Source organism: Delphinus delphis, chromosome X, assembly GCF_949987515.2.
Source record: "Delphinus delphis chromosome X, mDelDel1.2, whole genome shotgun sequence".
In the NCBI taxonomy this organism is placed as follows: domain Eukaryota; kingdom Metazoa; phylum Chordata; class Mammalia; order Artiodactyla; family Delphinidae; genus Delphinus; species Delphinus delphis.
In genome coordinates, this window is record NC_082704.1 from 45,580,991 (window position 1) to 45,597,953 (window position 16,963).

The window sequence follows — 16,963 nt, forward strand, 5'->3', positions numbered from 1 at the left end:
GCAAGAGATATTCTGAGAATGCAGATTTAAAAAAAAAAAAAAGATGAAAAAAAATGAATGGCAAGTCTGTGTGCTCGTCCCCATGACAGAAGTCAGGAAAAGCAAAATCTAAGCTTTGGTTTGTGGGAGAGAAGTAAAGCACATGTTGTAAGTAAGGCTGGTATTGTGCTTTTCCTTTCTAAAGAAGAGGGGGGCAGCTTTATAGTATGGGCTATCATATAAATAACAGAGTACTTTGTTATTTTGTAGTTAGTTAACCAGTATTTATAACAACGTAGATTATTTTTCATATGTGCTATTATATAAAAGCCATCTCCCCCCTGCTCTCCACCCCATTTTTCCCTATTTTCCTCCCTGTTTCTTGTTTTAGTATTACAATGTTCTGTATTTGGCAACTAGCTCATCAGGCCCTCAAGGACTAAAGACATATGTTTTTGTTTTTGTTTTCTGCGGTACGTGGGCCTCTCACTGCCGTGACCTCTCCCGCCGCGGAGCACAGGCTCTGGACGCACAGGCCCAGCGGCCATGGCCCACTGGCCAAGCCGCTCCGCAGCACATGGGACCCTCCCGGACTGGGGCACGAACCCGCGTCCCCTGCATCGGCAGGCGGACTCTCAACCACTGCGCCACCAGGGAAGCCTGAGACATATGTTTTATTTCTCTTTATCCCTGCAAAGCATCTAGCACAAGGCTCCACAGAAAATAATCAATAAATGTGGCCAACTTGCTGCCCAAATACTAGCTAAAATGTATTTATATGTATATAAATACTTCTTAGATTCCCTAAAATTATTAGGGATAATTGGATATTCAGAGTTTTATTTGAATATTAACTGCTTATAAACCCCCTTCCATGGTCATCAGCCCTCCTTCTTAAAGTTCTGCCATGCCTTCATTAGTACGGTTTCATTGGACAGGAAAATCAGTTTGTAAGATAATCACTCACATTCAGTCACAGTAGCCACATTGTTTTGAACAACAGTCTCATACAGGGTCGAAATCCCCTTTGAACAAAGCTTTTATAGAGTAAAAAGGCATTTGTCTTCAAGCTTCCTAATTATATTCACTAAATGCTGTTCATGTTGTCAACTTTCCCCCACTGTGAGAATTACAAAATCAGTCATAAGATTAAACTCAGAAAATGACTAAAGCAATTCACAGAATACTAAGCCAGCTGGGTTCATTTAAATCCTCTATGGAAACAGTCTTTGTGGTGAACCTAGCAAGACCTACAGCTAGTCCCATAAATCATCATTTTTTTGGTCTGCTCCAGCGCTGAAATTATTTATTGCCACTCCTGATATATGGGAGACTCATCAAGAACCAAAAAAAAAGCTTTTTTATAAACTAGAGAATTATTCATCTCTGCCAGCCATACTATCCAATAGAACAGTTAACTATATCCATTATTGTTTAGTCACAATGACTTCAATGAGTATCTTTACGGCACAGTATTAAGTTGACTGTGTTTTTCATATCAATGTAAGAAGATAAAATTTTAAAAATTAAATAAAATACAGATGTATTCGTTGTTTTTGTTTCCTTGAAATGAGTCTGTATTTAATGAGTCATAAACAAAGCCATACATGAGTCCCCTACTGGAAACAAATTATACCCCTCACTATAGTTCTCTATACAAATATATATTGTTGGCTTTTTAAATAATTATTATTGGCAGAAGATAAGGAGCATAATATGGCAACTCATACTTTGCATTTTTTAAAAGCTCTTTACAAGTTTGTCAATTTACATGTAAGAATTATTTAACTCAATCTTATTTCTCTCTGATCATCCAATTCTGAAAACCATTGCTGAAACTTTCTCACTCCTTCATTCTCTCTCTTATTTTGTCTCTCAATCTCTCTCTCCCACTCTCATTCTCTCTCTACACACACACACACACACACACACACACACACACACACACACTTTTTGATTGGGTCTGGCTTTTAATTCCTTTTTCTCAGTCCTTCCCCTAACATAAAACTTTCAAAAATTGGAATCCCTTCCATATCAAAAAGATCATGTGTTTGCGTAGGGGAGTACAGTAACTAGGCATAACTAGTCCACAAGGCAAGTGTGTATGTATGTACAATATATATTCATGTTACCCCTCATATCAAGTTATCTAGACTAATGGAAGGCAGATTTAACTGTAACACAGAGGAGTTAAAACCAGGGCTAGCAGCATAGGCATCACAATATTAAGAATTACAGTTAAGAGTCTTGGGGGTGTGTGTGTGTGTGTGTGTGTGTGTGTGTGTGTGTGTGTGTATGTGTTTAGAGGACAGAACATTTTCACATATATAAGTAAAATAGAAAAAAATATTGAGAGGGAAAAAAAATGTTTCCAAAGCAGCCTGTATTGACAAGGAATACTAATCAAGTCTGTATCAGACAAATTACATTTATAAACTACTGTTCTCCAGAGAATTTAATAAACTGAAAATTGGGGGAATATATGTGATAATATCTAAACAGATGCAATCAAATTCTGAGAAAACAAACAAGTGTTACATTTAAAGTATTAGCTGACTAATTTGTAGCAATGAAGGTAAATTAATGAATATTTCAACTTAGAGAAAAATCTTTAAATAAGCTCATGGAAACTCTGTATTTTTAGAGGGAAGCAGGAAAATAAATGTGTGAGTCTGTTTCTTTTCATCAGAGCTCAAGATTTCAAAAAAGGTATTCTCATAGACATATATTTCATAACTATACCAATTTGAAGTACGTCTACAAAATAGGTTAATCCCTGTGCCTAACATGATCATATAGTTTTACCCCTGCTGATATAGCAGTCAGTCTTTTCTCCCATCTCAATTCTGTAACATAGGCTACAGAGAATAAGAAAGATACAATGCATCTCCACATTAACATAAATCTGGAAAATGTTGTGACCATTTGGAATAATTGAGATATCTATCTTAGAAGAAAGCACCTCTAAAGACAGAAACACACACTACCTTCATCAAGTTTTCTTTCTACTTAAGGAGTCAATCTGTATGTGCAGACCACTATAGTATAGGGATATAAAGAGACTAGGTACCTTACATCTTAGAAGTGGAAAAAAAGCTGATTTTCAAACTGAAGGACAATCTTCAAAGCATTTGGTAGCGTATTCACGGGATTACAAAATTAGGGAGACGGGCTCACATGTTCCCAACTCTTAGAGGGCTGTATTTTTAAAAAGAGAACCTCAGAAGTAGCCTGTGTTTCCCTCAGATTTTTAAATGGCATGAAGGACACTGGAGGTGAGGACTCTGGATTGGATTTCTGAGCTGGTATCCACACATCTTGATTACTGGAGAAATGAGATGACTGAAGCAATCTTTCAGTATTACCATTTGCCCATGTGCACAAGTCCACATGCACTGATTAATAATATGTGCTTGAGGACATATAATTAATAACATATGGGAATTAAAAGAACTTATGGAGAATTGTTTCTTTAAACAAATAAATTTAGAGTTCTTTAAATTTAAACATTTCTGCATTTACTGACTTAAGTAATATTAATGCTTGCTCTTTGAAAATCACAACTTTGGGTATACTGATTTTTGTGAAGAACTACAGGAAACAAAACCCTTGACAGTTATAAAAACTGAATCTAAAATGTCACCACTGACATAGTCACACAAGAGTTGAACATTCATCTTTTCAACACTGAATGGTTCTCAATGATGAGAACCCATTAAGCACAATACAATACAACACAAAGGATTTAAATAAAGGTCGACCATCAAATAAGCTGAACAAAGAAAACCATTTAACATTAAGAATGATATCCTGTCCTTATGTCATTCTATGGTGCTTAGTTATTTCAGAGGTCAACAATGGTGAATGTTCTTGTTTCAACTTAATATAATGAGGCACAGACAAAGCCTTAACTTGAGATGTTTGTGTCTATTGGTCATGAATTATGAACGAAAGATATGATGTATCACTATTTTATGTGGTGACATTTTAAAATGCAAAGTAACATGAGTGACCACCTCTGTATTTTGCTGTAGCTTTAGATCTTATATCACTGATTATAACAGGTGAATCATAGAGATCACCAGCTGAAAACTCTGCTGCAAAGAGCCCACAGGAAGGAAGGCTAAAAGGACCCACAGGGAAAAAAAGGAAAGCTTGGTAAGAGGACCTAACATTCCATCCAACCCTGTTCTTGACAGAGAATCTAATCTTCCCTTACACAGAATTGTTCCAGGACAAATTATCTCCCTCAAAGCAATTTTCTTCCTAGCAAATTATCAATCACATCTCCCCCAAATCCAAATAATGCCATACATCGTCTTATAGGAAAAAGCATATTTGAGTGAAGCAAAAGAGATCATCAAATTCTAAAAACTACCTTGAGCCACTGAAATAATTTGAAAAGTGGGAATTCTAACTTTGCCTCCAATACTGAGTGATCCTGGGTAAGCCATCTCTCTGGAGAACAGATGTTCATTTGTAGAAAATATGTATTGAGAAGAGCAGCCAACCCTGCCTCCACAAAACTGATATGGTCTGAGAGCCTGTACATACAAAGCAAGTGATTGCTCTATAATTATGCAGATTATTAGGTGTTATTTTATTACAAATATATAGGTTCCATTACCCGGATACATTAAAATCTATTAGAGGAAGACAAACTTTCTATTAATATTCCTCCAATGACTTCTAGTTCAATTTGAATAATAAAAAAGAGAGATTCTTCATTTTACAAGCTACTGGAGAGTCAAGAAAGTGCACCTGTGATTTTCCCCATTTTCAGTACTCTGTAAGGGGCAGAGTTGGTTCTGTAATGCTTCCAGGAAATGAGCCACATATGACTAAACCTTCTGTTACAATTTAGCGAGAGGCAGTGTGTTGCAAGGTGTTGGACACAGAAAACCTAGATTTAGGCCCAAACTTGGACATTTACTAGCTTTCTGATCTTGAAAAAAATTGCATAACCTCACTGGGTTTTAGTTTTCTAATTTGCAACATGGCGTTAATAATAATAAACCTCTCTGAATCACAAGGGATACATCTAAACTGTAAAAGCAAAGGCAACCAAGTGTGTAGACTAGTGACCAGGATTTATTGACCTTTGCTAAGGTGCCTTTCAGTATATTCTACAGTGCTTATTTTCAACAATATCTTTGGTTTTAAATTAATAGTCCCATATTTATTTATTAACCCATATTTGAGGGTGAATTTTTGGTTTATATTGATAGCAAATAATACATTTTTATGTTTTTACAACTAAACCATAGCATAGTGTTACACTTACATATTTAATACTTTCACTGGTAAAAATATACACTCTATATCTGTGAGACACTAAATTCACTTAAAAAAATGCTAATACTTATATTGAACACTCACAACAAGTCCTTTTATTTAATCAAATTGCCTACCTTTCATTCAATAGTAATCTATTGAGGGCTTCCTATACAATAGACACTGGAGATAAAATGTAGAATAAAATAATAACCACCCTCCATGAGTTCTGAGTCTTTAGAGAGAAAGAGAGATAAAATAATTGAAGTGCAGTGTGAACAGTCCTACAATAATTATACTCACAGTGTGTAGTGGTAACCAGAGAAGTAGAGCTAAAGGGTAAAAACCAGATGAAGAAGAGTAGCAAAGGACATTATAAAAATGCAAAAGGCAAGCTGTTCCAGTTACATGTTTTTAAAAAAAGGGTGAGAGAGAGAAAGCGTAATCAGGAGGCCAAGACTCTACCTCTAGTTTCATAACTAAAGTGACCAACTGTCCCAGTTTGCCTAGGACTGTCCCAATTTTAGTAGTGAAAATCCTGAATCCCAGGAAAGCTCTTAGTCCTGGGTAAACCAAAACAGTTGGTCGCTATATCCAGCTTTATGAACCTGACTGTCACCTAGTAAGAAGGTGGCTGTCTGCAATTCAGAAAGTAAGTCCTCACCATATACCAACCAGGCTAGCATCTTGATCTTGAACTTCCAATCTCCAAGACTATGAGAAAATAAATTTCTGTTTTTTTTTGTTTTTTATGACTTATGTTTTTTTTTTTTAACATCTTTATTGGAGTATAATTGCTTTACAATGGTGTATTAGTAAATTTCTGTTGTTTAAGCCACCCAGCCTACAGTATTATTTTATGGCAGCACAAGCTGACCAACACACCAACCAAAGTATTTCACTTCTCTAATGGTCAGTTTTCTCATCTGCAGGCTGAAGGGGCTAGATTAGATACTTTCTAATGTTGAGGTTCTAAGATTAGATAGAGATAATCCACATCATTTCAGCTAAAAACTATTAGATACTGTAAAATTTTTAGAATACTTAGATGTAACTTTTTGCTTAGATCTTTTATAGATTTTCTCTTGAATTACAAATTTCTAAATTGTGCTTCCATAGACAGCAGTCATTTTCCTTACAAATCACATTTTCTGGTACATTATATTTCACACTGAAACTGAACCTAATTCACTCTACATCTTACAACTTCTCTAGGGGAGATAGATGCCTTCTTTTGTATATTTGGGGAGATATTTGTAATACTCTGCCACTAATACCATGTGATGACCTCTAGGAAATAAGGCCTTTACGTTACATTCACTTTATATAAATGATGAATCTTAGAAAAAAGTAGCAAAATTACATTACTCTATTAACCCTACTAAATTAAAGTTAGATATCTAAAATTTTCTCCACAGTAAAACTAAATGTTTTCTTCAGGTTCTTTGTATGCCATATTTAACATCTGTACAAAAACACATCATTATACCATATCATAATTTGTTATGTCTCTCTGTCCAACTAGAATGACTGGAAAGTCACAGTATGGGTGAAGGAGATATTAACTCAAGGCAGAAAAACAAAGGTTTTTGGCCTTCATAAGTTATAAAATGGGCTGTGAGTGATTTTCAAAAAAAAAAAAGTTACAGAGGCAAGATACTGAAGCTAGGGCTTCCCTGGTGGCGCAGTGGTTGGGAGTCTGCCTGCCGATGCAGGGGACACGGGTTCGTGCCCCGGTCTGGGAAGATCCCACATGCCGCGGAGCGGCTGGGCCCGTGAGCCATGGCCACTGAGCCTGCGCATCCGGAGCCTGTGCTCCACAACGACGGGAGAGGCCACAACAGTGAGAGGCTCGCATACCGCCAAAAAAAAAAAAAAAAAAGATACTGAAGCTAGTATACAAATTACTCAAAATCTTCTCACAACCTGCCTACCAATGTTATTTGTTTCCAACATACACCCAATATTCCAGGCAGTGTAGTTTTCTAATTCATCTTCAAACACATCATGATTATTCCTAGTCATATACCACCATTAAAAAGAACTACTACCATTTTTAACACTATAATTCTTCAAAGTACTGTGACAAAGATCGTTTTATTTGACCCTGAAAACAACCCTATGAAAATAAAAAAGGGTCACTGTATATTTCCTCATATATAGATGAGGAAACAGGTTTGGAGAGAATAAGTGACTTGGCCATAAAAATTTAGCTAGTGATGGGCAAAATGGAAGCTAAAATGTAAGTTCTAAGGCCAGTGTTCTCCCATCTTGTAAGGTTATGGCTTCTTCCCTTCGTATAACTTAATTATACCTATCCTTCAAGATCCTTCTGTTCTAATTTATGAGTACCACTCACTGCCACGCCCATCACCAAAAATTCCTCCCTCCTGAAGTCCTGCTAATCTGAAAGTAATCTCAATGGCCATTAATTTTTATATTCATTGCTAGAAGTATATTGTGACATTACATAATATTCTGTATGTATATTTCCTGGCTACTCAACTGTATCACAAGCTCCTTGAGCTTTCTGTGTGTCTTCTGTAATGTTTGTATCCCCTGGTATACCGACCATCTGTTTTGTTTTGCCTTTGTTTGTTCAGGCCTGGCTTTTATCCCTTCATCTGCCCCTAACCTTCGGTATCCTCATCCTTGGTAACAGCCTCCTTTAGGGCATGACCAATCATCCATCACAGTAGTCTTGGTAGCACTGTCAATCAAGGTTCTTTGCCCTCCCTTGGACAAAGGGTATTCTGATAATCTACGCCAGGCCAATTGGTCTCTCTTTCTAATTAGAATTTGAATCAAATACAAGGAAAGGAGGAAGAAAATGGAATATACCCCAGAGGCAACTTCCTGGAAAGACTTTCCATTCATTCCTGCTCTCTGCATTCTCAAAGCTGACATAGTTGCTACTCTTTTAAAGGCCAAGTTCTTCAGCCTTTCCTCAGTTTCTGGCTGAGCTCCTTATAAATTCTACTTTTTGCTTAAATCAGGCAGAGTCACTTTCTGTTGCTTGCAAACAAAGATCCGTATCTGATATACCCACAAAGCTTAGTGTCTAGGGAGTGCTAAGTATTTTTAAATGTTTCATTCTTATGTAGATTATATGTTATTACACACTGAAAACATAAACAACAAATGGCCCTGAAGTACAACACTGCTATTGGTTAGAATTTTAATAACCAACAGGCAAGCAGGGGCCAAGCTAACATTGGAAACTCATCTGCATAGAAATGATTTTTATTACAGTTCAGCACCCTGGACTGGTGACTCACAAAGTGATAATACACTGCTGCAAATGAACAAAGTATTTTGTGGTGAGGGTAGTACTTATAGTAATGGTACCCTTTAGTGATATTTGACATTTAAGTTAACCCGTCTGTTTTCCTTTTCTTCCCAAATATTATAGGAGCTAATTGTGACCATCTGAATTTTTAATATTACTTTACTACAAGAAACATCTGATAAGTTTAACTGCTTATGTTGTGGTTCCTTTTTAACTAGGTGAATATTTTAACATAATCTATAGCTTCATGTGAAAAGCAGTAGATTACAGTTTTAAATTCACTGAGAAAAGAAATTATCATTAGAATATTAATTAGATAAATGGTATCATTTTAAAAGCATAATCAGTGCCCTGCAAAGAAAGTTCTCTCTGCTATTTTTTTTAACAGCAACAACAACAACAAAAAAAACAAACACTGAGAGAAATCAACCAAGTAATCTTTTACAACATAACTGGAATTTAACACCAATTCTAGCTAATCATACATCAGTAGTTAACTCAGTTTCGAACAGTTTATAAACCTAAGCTAACTATTTCTATGTACTTCAGTAAATTTCTGTCATTTTAGACATTTACATCTACTCAGAATCGTTTGTATTCCAGGAGCATCCTTTTAATCCTAGATATTGTGGGAATATCATACATCTATATGATATTTCTTTCTTAATGACAAGTATTTCCCTGAAGATAAAAATCCTACTGAAAAGTGGGAGAGGGCAGAAGATTTTTAAACATTCACTTCTTTCTCTTTTAGAACATCTATTACTACATGCTAGTATTTCCCATAAGATTATTTTTTATTTTATTTGAAGTTGGCAAAAATCTTTGTGCTGAATCCTTTGAGCATACCTCTAAGTGATAGATGTCAGACCTGCGCTGTGTGGAAGAACTTTTATTTGACAGGTAGATGACAGGAAGAAGCCTCTCTCCAAAATACAAGATGCAACTGTACAATCCTTCTGTGAGATTAATATAATTTTTTGTTCCTATGTATAAATGACATATTCATTCTTGCCTCAAAAATATCAGTTCATGTAATTAATTTGAATAGTGTGAAATTAAGACACTTAAAAAAGGTACATATTTGTTCAAATTAGGATAATTTGTTTTAAATGTCTTTTTTATATGAATTAAATGTGAAATAGGTAACAATACAAATTTCCAAATGATATTTTCTCTTAATTTACAATATTTTTGTAATCGCCAACCAAGAACACTTTAAGAGTCACTCACTGTGCCTATAGTGTATACTCTAAACAAGTAGCATCTTGATAAAAGATGCTTTTACTAGTGTTGAGTATATGATGTGCAATAAAATGAAAAAGTCTTAAATATTTAGTTTATCCTACAAATTGGGGTGTAAGTTATTCTAATTTATTACAAGCATAGCCTTATTCTTGTTGGTATTATCGAATAATTGCACATGTCCCCTAATATCATAAGAAGAGGGACCAAAAATATTTTTTTGACAAAAATCTAGCATGCCAGACCATCTTCCCTATCTTCCTTGCTTTCTTTCCTTACACCCCTCAAAAATAAATCGGGAGTAAACAGATACAATTTCATTATGCATCCTAGTATCTACAAATGTTATTCTTTATGTCTGTCCGGGTGAGAACTACCAGGAGCAAATCATTTTTGATACATATTAAAATGCTAGTCCATGTACATGTAATGCACATCTATTTAATGCATGAATAGAAAAGAAATTTATATCCATTCCTAGATTGGGGATTCTTGTAATAATATACTTCAAGAACTAACGAAAGTTCTGTAATGTTTTCAGAGGTGAAAGAAAAAAAAAAAGTGAAACAACGCTGAGATGTCAAAGATACATCGCTTCTTTTCAGACTTATTTTTGTCTCCAGCTTTCTTACAGGCCTTCCCCTCAGAGTCTGTTCAGTTTTCTTGTGTAACAGACAGATCTTTTCCTTTAATAAGGTGGTTTGCGCTAACCTAGAAATGGACCTATACCATCACTTTTGCACTTGTCTGTTTCTTTGTTTACTTTTCACAAGAATGAAAGCGTAATCAAAACAATAAAACGATTATCACTTGATTTTTAAAAAAACTTTTAGTTAATGCACTAGATACCTAGTATAAGTTTAATAACACAACACTATTCAACAATAGAGAGTATTATTTTCTTGGAGGAGAAAAAGCAAAGCATATTCAGAAGGCAATTTCTGGCTATCACCTCATTGAATTTAGCTCCTCAAATACTTTTTGGAGAGACATAAAGTAAGTTTGAAGGGACTGAAATACAAGATTGCATCTACTTTATAAAAGCAATTTTTTTTGGACCTAAAAACTCCAGAAAGATTTGATCAGCAAGAGCTGAGTACTATACTACAAAAGAATTTGCAGTCTTTGAGATTTTACTACAGTAAGGTTTTAAAAAATCATTTATCTGTTTTAATTTAGATACAATTCACGTGCCATAAAATTCATCCTTTTAAAGGATACTTTTTTGGGCTTACGTACTATTGCTATTTAAAGTGACCCCTCTCGTAGATGAGATTATTGCTGTAAATTGGCATTATAAAGTGTTATCTTACCTTACAGAGAAAGTTGATCTTAAAACCCAAAGACTGGGCATTTCTTGAGCCTGAGTTCATGTAGTTTCCAACCAAAAGAACTAACTCTAAAAGTCTGTTAAAGCTTTCACTTTTCTTCAGTTCTTCACAGGCCAGAGTTACTGCTATGATGCTTGGTTTGATGTTGTTTACGTGTTCTTCAAATGTGAGCTTGAAAAGAATGCTATTGAGACGAGGACGCAACATTTTCACTGAGCTCATCTGTAAGATAAGGAATGCTGTATAAGAATATATATATAAAGCCCGTTATTTTTCTCTCTAGTGGGGATCATTTTAGAGACAATACTGTAAAACTTCTGAATAAAATGAATTCTCTCTGGGTTTTAACAAATATTATTCTACTTTGTTTTAGACATTTCAAAGGAACATTATTTTCAAAGTTTAAAGAAATAGCTGTTCAGTTTTAAAGGAATAAATGAAATCATCCTTACTGCATTAAGAAAATATTATTGAAGCTAAACAGTTGCTGTATGTTAACTGCATAATCATTAGTCATCAATAGCATTTAAACTGCCAAAAATCAGTCCCTGAGGCAAATTACGAAAATGTACAAACATGACATTGAGTTGAGTGAATAGTTGGGCCACATATAAAAAATGTACACGATGACAGAAAATGTAAGTGCAACCACATTTCCTAAAAAACATTTACATATCAGTATGCTGTCTGAAACCAGAAGACTAGCTCTGATTGAGCATTTAATAATTTTAAACCTATGATTTCTATTAATAAAATGTATTAATTATTTATATATGCTCTAAAGAATTTCACCTACTTGACAGAATGTTGATGTTAAATAATTAAGTTATGGTAAAATCACATGAACTTACTTTTAAGTACATTATTCAAGAATTCTATATTGGTTTTCTTCAAAACAGTTCAACTTAGGTTTTAATTAATTGTTTCATAGTATCGGTGCACATTCTCTACTCCCTTTGGTATAGCTCCTACGATAATAATTTCTTTTAGTCTTTAATTCCCCAAAACTCCAAGTCATTTCACTAGTTTTTATTCACCAAAGGAATTCTGGGAGACAGGTGAGGGGAGGGTAGACACATAAGTACATAAGCACACACACAATGAAATTATTAACAATCCTAATTACATTTATTCTTTTTACACATATAGCTTAGTTTTCTTTTTAAATACAAATGCCAGGCACAGTGTAGGCATGAGATATCTGTAGACAACATGAAAAGCATTTGACAGCATAAACAAGAGTCCTTAAGCTACAAAGAACCCTTCAAAAGCAGCAAAATGAGCTGCTGAATAGACCCTATCTGCTCTAATACAAAAGCAAAGCATAATTTATCATTCTAACTCTTTGAAATGAATTTTCACATTAACCATGGGTGTCTGCCTGTCCAAAAATTAACCTTTGCCGTCTGCTAATCCCCCATATGCTTTCATGCTTTTTATAGGCAGATTATGCTGGGAATATCCGCCTGTTACTATATCTACATAAGTCAGATCACTTATCAATAGCTTTTTTTTAATACGATCAGGGTAGTATTCAAAGCATCCTACTGGGACTTCCCTGGCAGCGCAGTGGATAAGACTCCGTACTCCCAATGCAGGGGCCCAGGTTCAATCCCTGGTTAGGCAACTAGATCCCACACGCATGTCGCAACTAAGAGTTCGCATGCCACAACTAAGGAGCTCTGGAGCCGCAACTAAGGAGTCCACCTGCCGCAACTAAGACCCGGTGCAACCAAATAAATAACTAAATAAAATCTTTAAAAAAAAAAAAAAGCATCCTACTGTTTCTTCAGTACTCGCATGGTAAGTATAAGACACACCATCTACTCACAAAAAGTGTCCAATATAACTCAAAACTCATAACACAATCACTTGAAAACTATAGCTAGCGATAGAACCAGCCCATGATTCTAAATGGGTAAACAGAAATTAAGTGCTGGAGATGTTCACTGAAAGAAGAGAAAACTTTAAACTCTATGACTACAATGTTTAATGAAGGCTACACAGTAGAGGGGATACAAATGGATAAATAGATGAAAATTAAACAAGTAGAGAGAGAGAAAAAAAGCGAGCGAGCAAACACAAACGGGGACCAAAAGGAAGTTGTGAGAAAAGGTTTATAGGTTAGCAGTATATGAGGTATATACCTAGGGGCAGAATTTAGATCAAAGTACCTTAAGATTCCATGTAAAGGCCATAAAATTGGAAGCTAACCACACCAAAGTCTACGTCTCCATGAATGTGCAAATCTCCATGTGTATGTTTGTGTGGGAATCTAAGTTTCTATGTCATTTTCTGCCTTCATTTATGCCTCTACCACTGTCTCCAAATCCTTTCCCACTTAATTTTTCCTTTATTTTCACTGCTAACTGGCTATCATTAGCACAGAAGCATGTTTCCTATCATTTTATGTGTTTAGGAAGTAGTGGTTTTTCAGTCTCCCTGATGGTTAAAAAAGCCATAGAACTACTTTGACCAGGTGCTAGTCACCAAATACCTGTCCTTCTGCCCATGCTCTGTAGGACTTGTAGGAACCCTGCTCACCAGGGTGGCCTTGGTCTGAGATCCACAAGGAATTTAAACCCTAGGCTTACATAGATTTTCTTTTAGTCTTGCTTCAGTTCTAATACCACTTGTTTTCATTCATATTTGTATCCTTTCTGGGCTTTGTATTTCAATCCTTGGCCTACAAACCCAAAGAGCAGGGATTTGATCTTTTTTTCAATACCAGCTCCAACCAAAATAATGGCCAAAAGTGTACTTTAGTAATTATAATAACAATAATAATGGCAAATGCCATTTATTGAGTACTCTGTGCCAGACATTTTTCTACAGATGTGTTATATACATATATGCAGATTTGATTCTCAAAACAACCCTAGGAAAAGGTTATTAGCCTTAGTCTCATTCTAAAGATGAGGAAAGTGAGACACAGAAATACTAAGGAACTAGCACAGAGTCAAATTGTATGTTGAAGATCTGGAGATTTGAACTCAGGCATTCTGGCTACAGAATCCAGACTCTCAACCACTACACCACGCTGTCTCTTGAGTCATACCGAGAGCAGTATGTATGAGTGGCTGAAGGAGAGATTAGGGGCAGGGATACCATTAGTTAAGTCTTCAAATGGTCTTAGAAACAGGTAATGACCTAGGATGTTGACAGTAGGAAGGGAAAGGAAGCAATAGATACAAGAGGCAGAATTAAGGAAGAAGCAGTGGGACTTAGTAAATGACCAGTTATGGGAGGAGAAAGTCAAAGATGGCTCCAAGGTGTAAAGTCCTTTGTGAGGTAAAATGTTGTTGGCATTAATGAAGGCTGAAGGAGATGCTGATTTGATGCCGTTTACTGTTTGTTTTTTTTTTTTGTTTCAGAGAATGAGGATAGATGAATTTGCTTCCCCTGATCTGCTGCCTACACTTCAGTAAGCTAATCAGGGACTAAGGCAGTGGGGGCCGGTAGGGTACAGCTTAGTAGCAAATTCAACCAAAGGACTGAATCTAGAAACTTTTGCATAGTTAGTTATACTGTGTGAAACTAATCCACCTAATTTTTCTGCTTCAGTTTCCTCATTTGTAAAGTAGGGGAAAGTCCTGTCGAGCAGTCTTGTTTTGAGAATTAGGTAGGAGCCAAATAAATGATCCAAATATATTCTTTCTTTCTGTTTTAGTCTCTGCCTCTAGAGTTATGGAAAGGTGAGGTTAACAGTGTGAGATTCAGAAGTGAAAAATATTACTTGGATGTTACCAAGGCATTTTTATTAGCATTTAAGTGAACTTGGTTCACCATCCTCTCAGACACCAGTGTATTTTATTATTAACAAAGACACTATTAGATCCCCACTATGAAAACTCCAAATCTTGGAGTGATACTCAAATCCTGGTAAAGACAATGTAATTTAATACCATTCCTTGCCTATATTTTAACCTGAAGAATTTCTTAGAATTGGTTCTTATTTTCAATTCTCACCATTCAAGCTTAAAATTTATGTACTTTAAGGTTGAATTACTAAAATAGACTATTTAAATATGTTCCCTGATCCCTCCAGCCTTCCCCCCTCTAAATCCTCACATGAATAGTAAAATGACACCTCTATAATAGGGAAATAATATTGCTTTCTTGGCATTTTGAGTTTTAGGTATTGTTATGATATCTGACAGCATTTGGAAATTCAGTTCTTGAGTTTAGGAGGAGATAAGTATCAGAGTTGGCAGATTTGGGAGTGACTAGAATAGAGGTAGTGAAAGGCAGGTTGTTGATGAGGAGAGTGTATAGAGAGAAAAATCAAAGACTGCACCTTGTGTAGCACCTAGCATGGGTCCTTGCATTTATTAGACATTCAAATATTTGCTGACTGATTTTAAAAGCACTCCTTAGATGACTAACCATTTTCCAGATCTTCTCCCAAGGAGGACAGACAGGTTGTCTATTGAACAAAATTAACAGCCGACGGTAATGTTTTACTGTCCCCAAAATAATGTCTTCAGCTAAGATGTCAAACCAGAAATGCTAGGGAATTAACTTTGTTGAACTGCTGTTACTGGATATAATCTATCATCAGTCAACCTGATTCAGGGAAGAGGTTGTGCATCATAAGAGGATCAGAGTTGACCTCTGACTTGGCAAAATTTCTTCCTTCATTTACTCACTAGATTAAAGTTTAGTGCAGAGCAGGTGATAAACATCATAGGTGATTTGAAAAAAAAATCCTTGTAAAACAAATGGATGGATGGATGTATTCATTCATACAAACAGAAACTCCAGTATCAGCAAAGTGCTGGATTGGGAAGCAGATGCATAGTGTGAAGAGGTATCACAGTAGGCTGATGTGAGGCAGGAGGAGGGTACCCTACTCCCTATGTAAAGTCATTAGCTACCAAATGTGTCATCCCAACGGTATTGCCCAGGCTCAATCTTAGCCCGAATTCAGAGCCCCGTATAACCATTTTGAAGGGTAGGTTCGAGAGAATTTTCCCCTTAATCCTCAGAGAGGGAGAGAAACCATTCTCTACATTCTCTAGACCTATAAGGTACATTGTAGTGGAAGAAACAGGGACTTGAGTTATACAGACATGGACTTGAACTATACTTCTGTTACTTTATAGTTATGATCTAATCCAAGTTACTGAATGTTTCTGAGACTTTATGTCCCCATCAGTAAAATGTATTCCTTAAGTCACTCATGCAAGTTGCAGTAAGACTTAAATGAGATCCTATGTGTAACATTACTGTCATGGTAGCTGACACAATGGAAGCACTCTGAAACAATAGCTATTGTTGTTATTACCCTCTTTACTCATCCTCAGAAATTCCTAAGAAGGTACCATCGTCCCTGACTATTCTCCCAAACCTGAGATAAAGTTTCTCTCATCTACAATTAAGGAATGTGTGTTACCAGGGCTTGGTGAAGAATGTCCCCCATTAACTATTTCACACTTCATAAATATCGTGCAGTGCTCCTTTCAGTCCGTTTCAATGCATAATATACATTTATTAATAGAAATGTTAGCACTGAAAATGTGTTACTGTAAATATCAAGAGGATTATGGAGGAAATAATCTCCTTATTAATCTTCAGGGTAGATGAAACTATATGGATGCATCTGTTTACAGGAGCCACAAAACAGTATGCTTTGATGATACTAATAGAATTTGCTGCAATCAGAAGTGTGAATTTTTATGATCAGACCAGGGTAGACTGATAGACAATAGTTGAATCTCCATTAGAGGATTTGAGTGTGTAAGGGAATGTCTTGGATAACTAAGCTTAGAAATCATAGGAAGCACTGAGCGACATCCCCAGCCACAGATATAATTATTAAAAGGTGCATGTCTCATAAAGGCAT

At 35.8% G+C, this 16,963-nt stretch overlaps 1 protein-coding gene across 1 annotated transcript in view; it reads right to left on the reverse strand.

Annotated features, from left to right (window-relative positions):
• The window catches only part of DIAPH2 (diaphanous related formin 2), an 890,580-nt gene that overhangs the window by 434,088 nt on the left and 439,529 nt on the right, over nt 1-16,963 (reverse strand). The window contains exon 22 of the mRNA XM_060003112.1: nt 11,101-11,340. Coding sequence (XP_059859095.1) covers nt 11,101-11,340 — 240 coding nt within the window. The remainder of the gene's footprint in view (nt 1-11,100; nt 11,341-16,963) is intronic.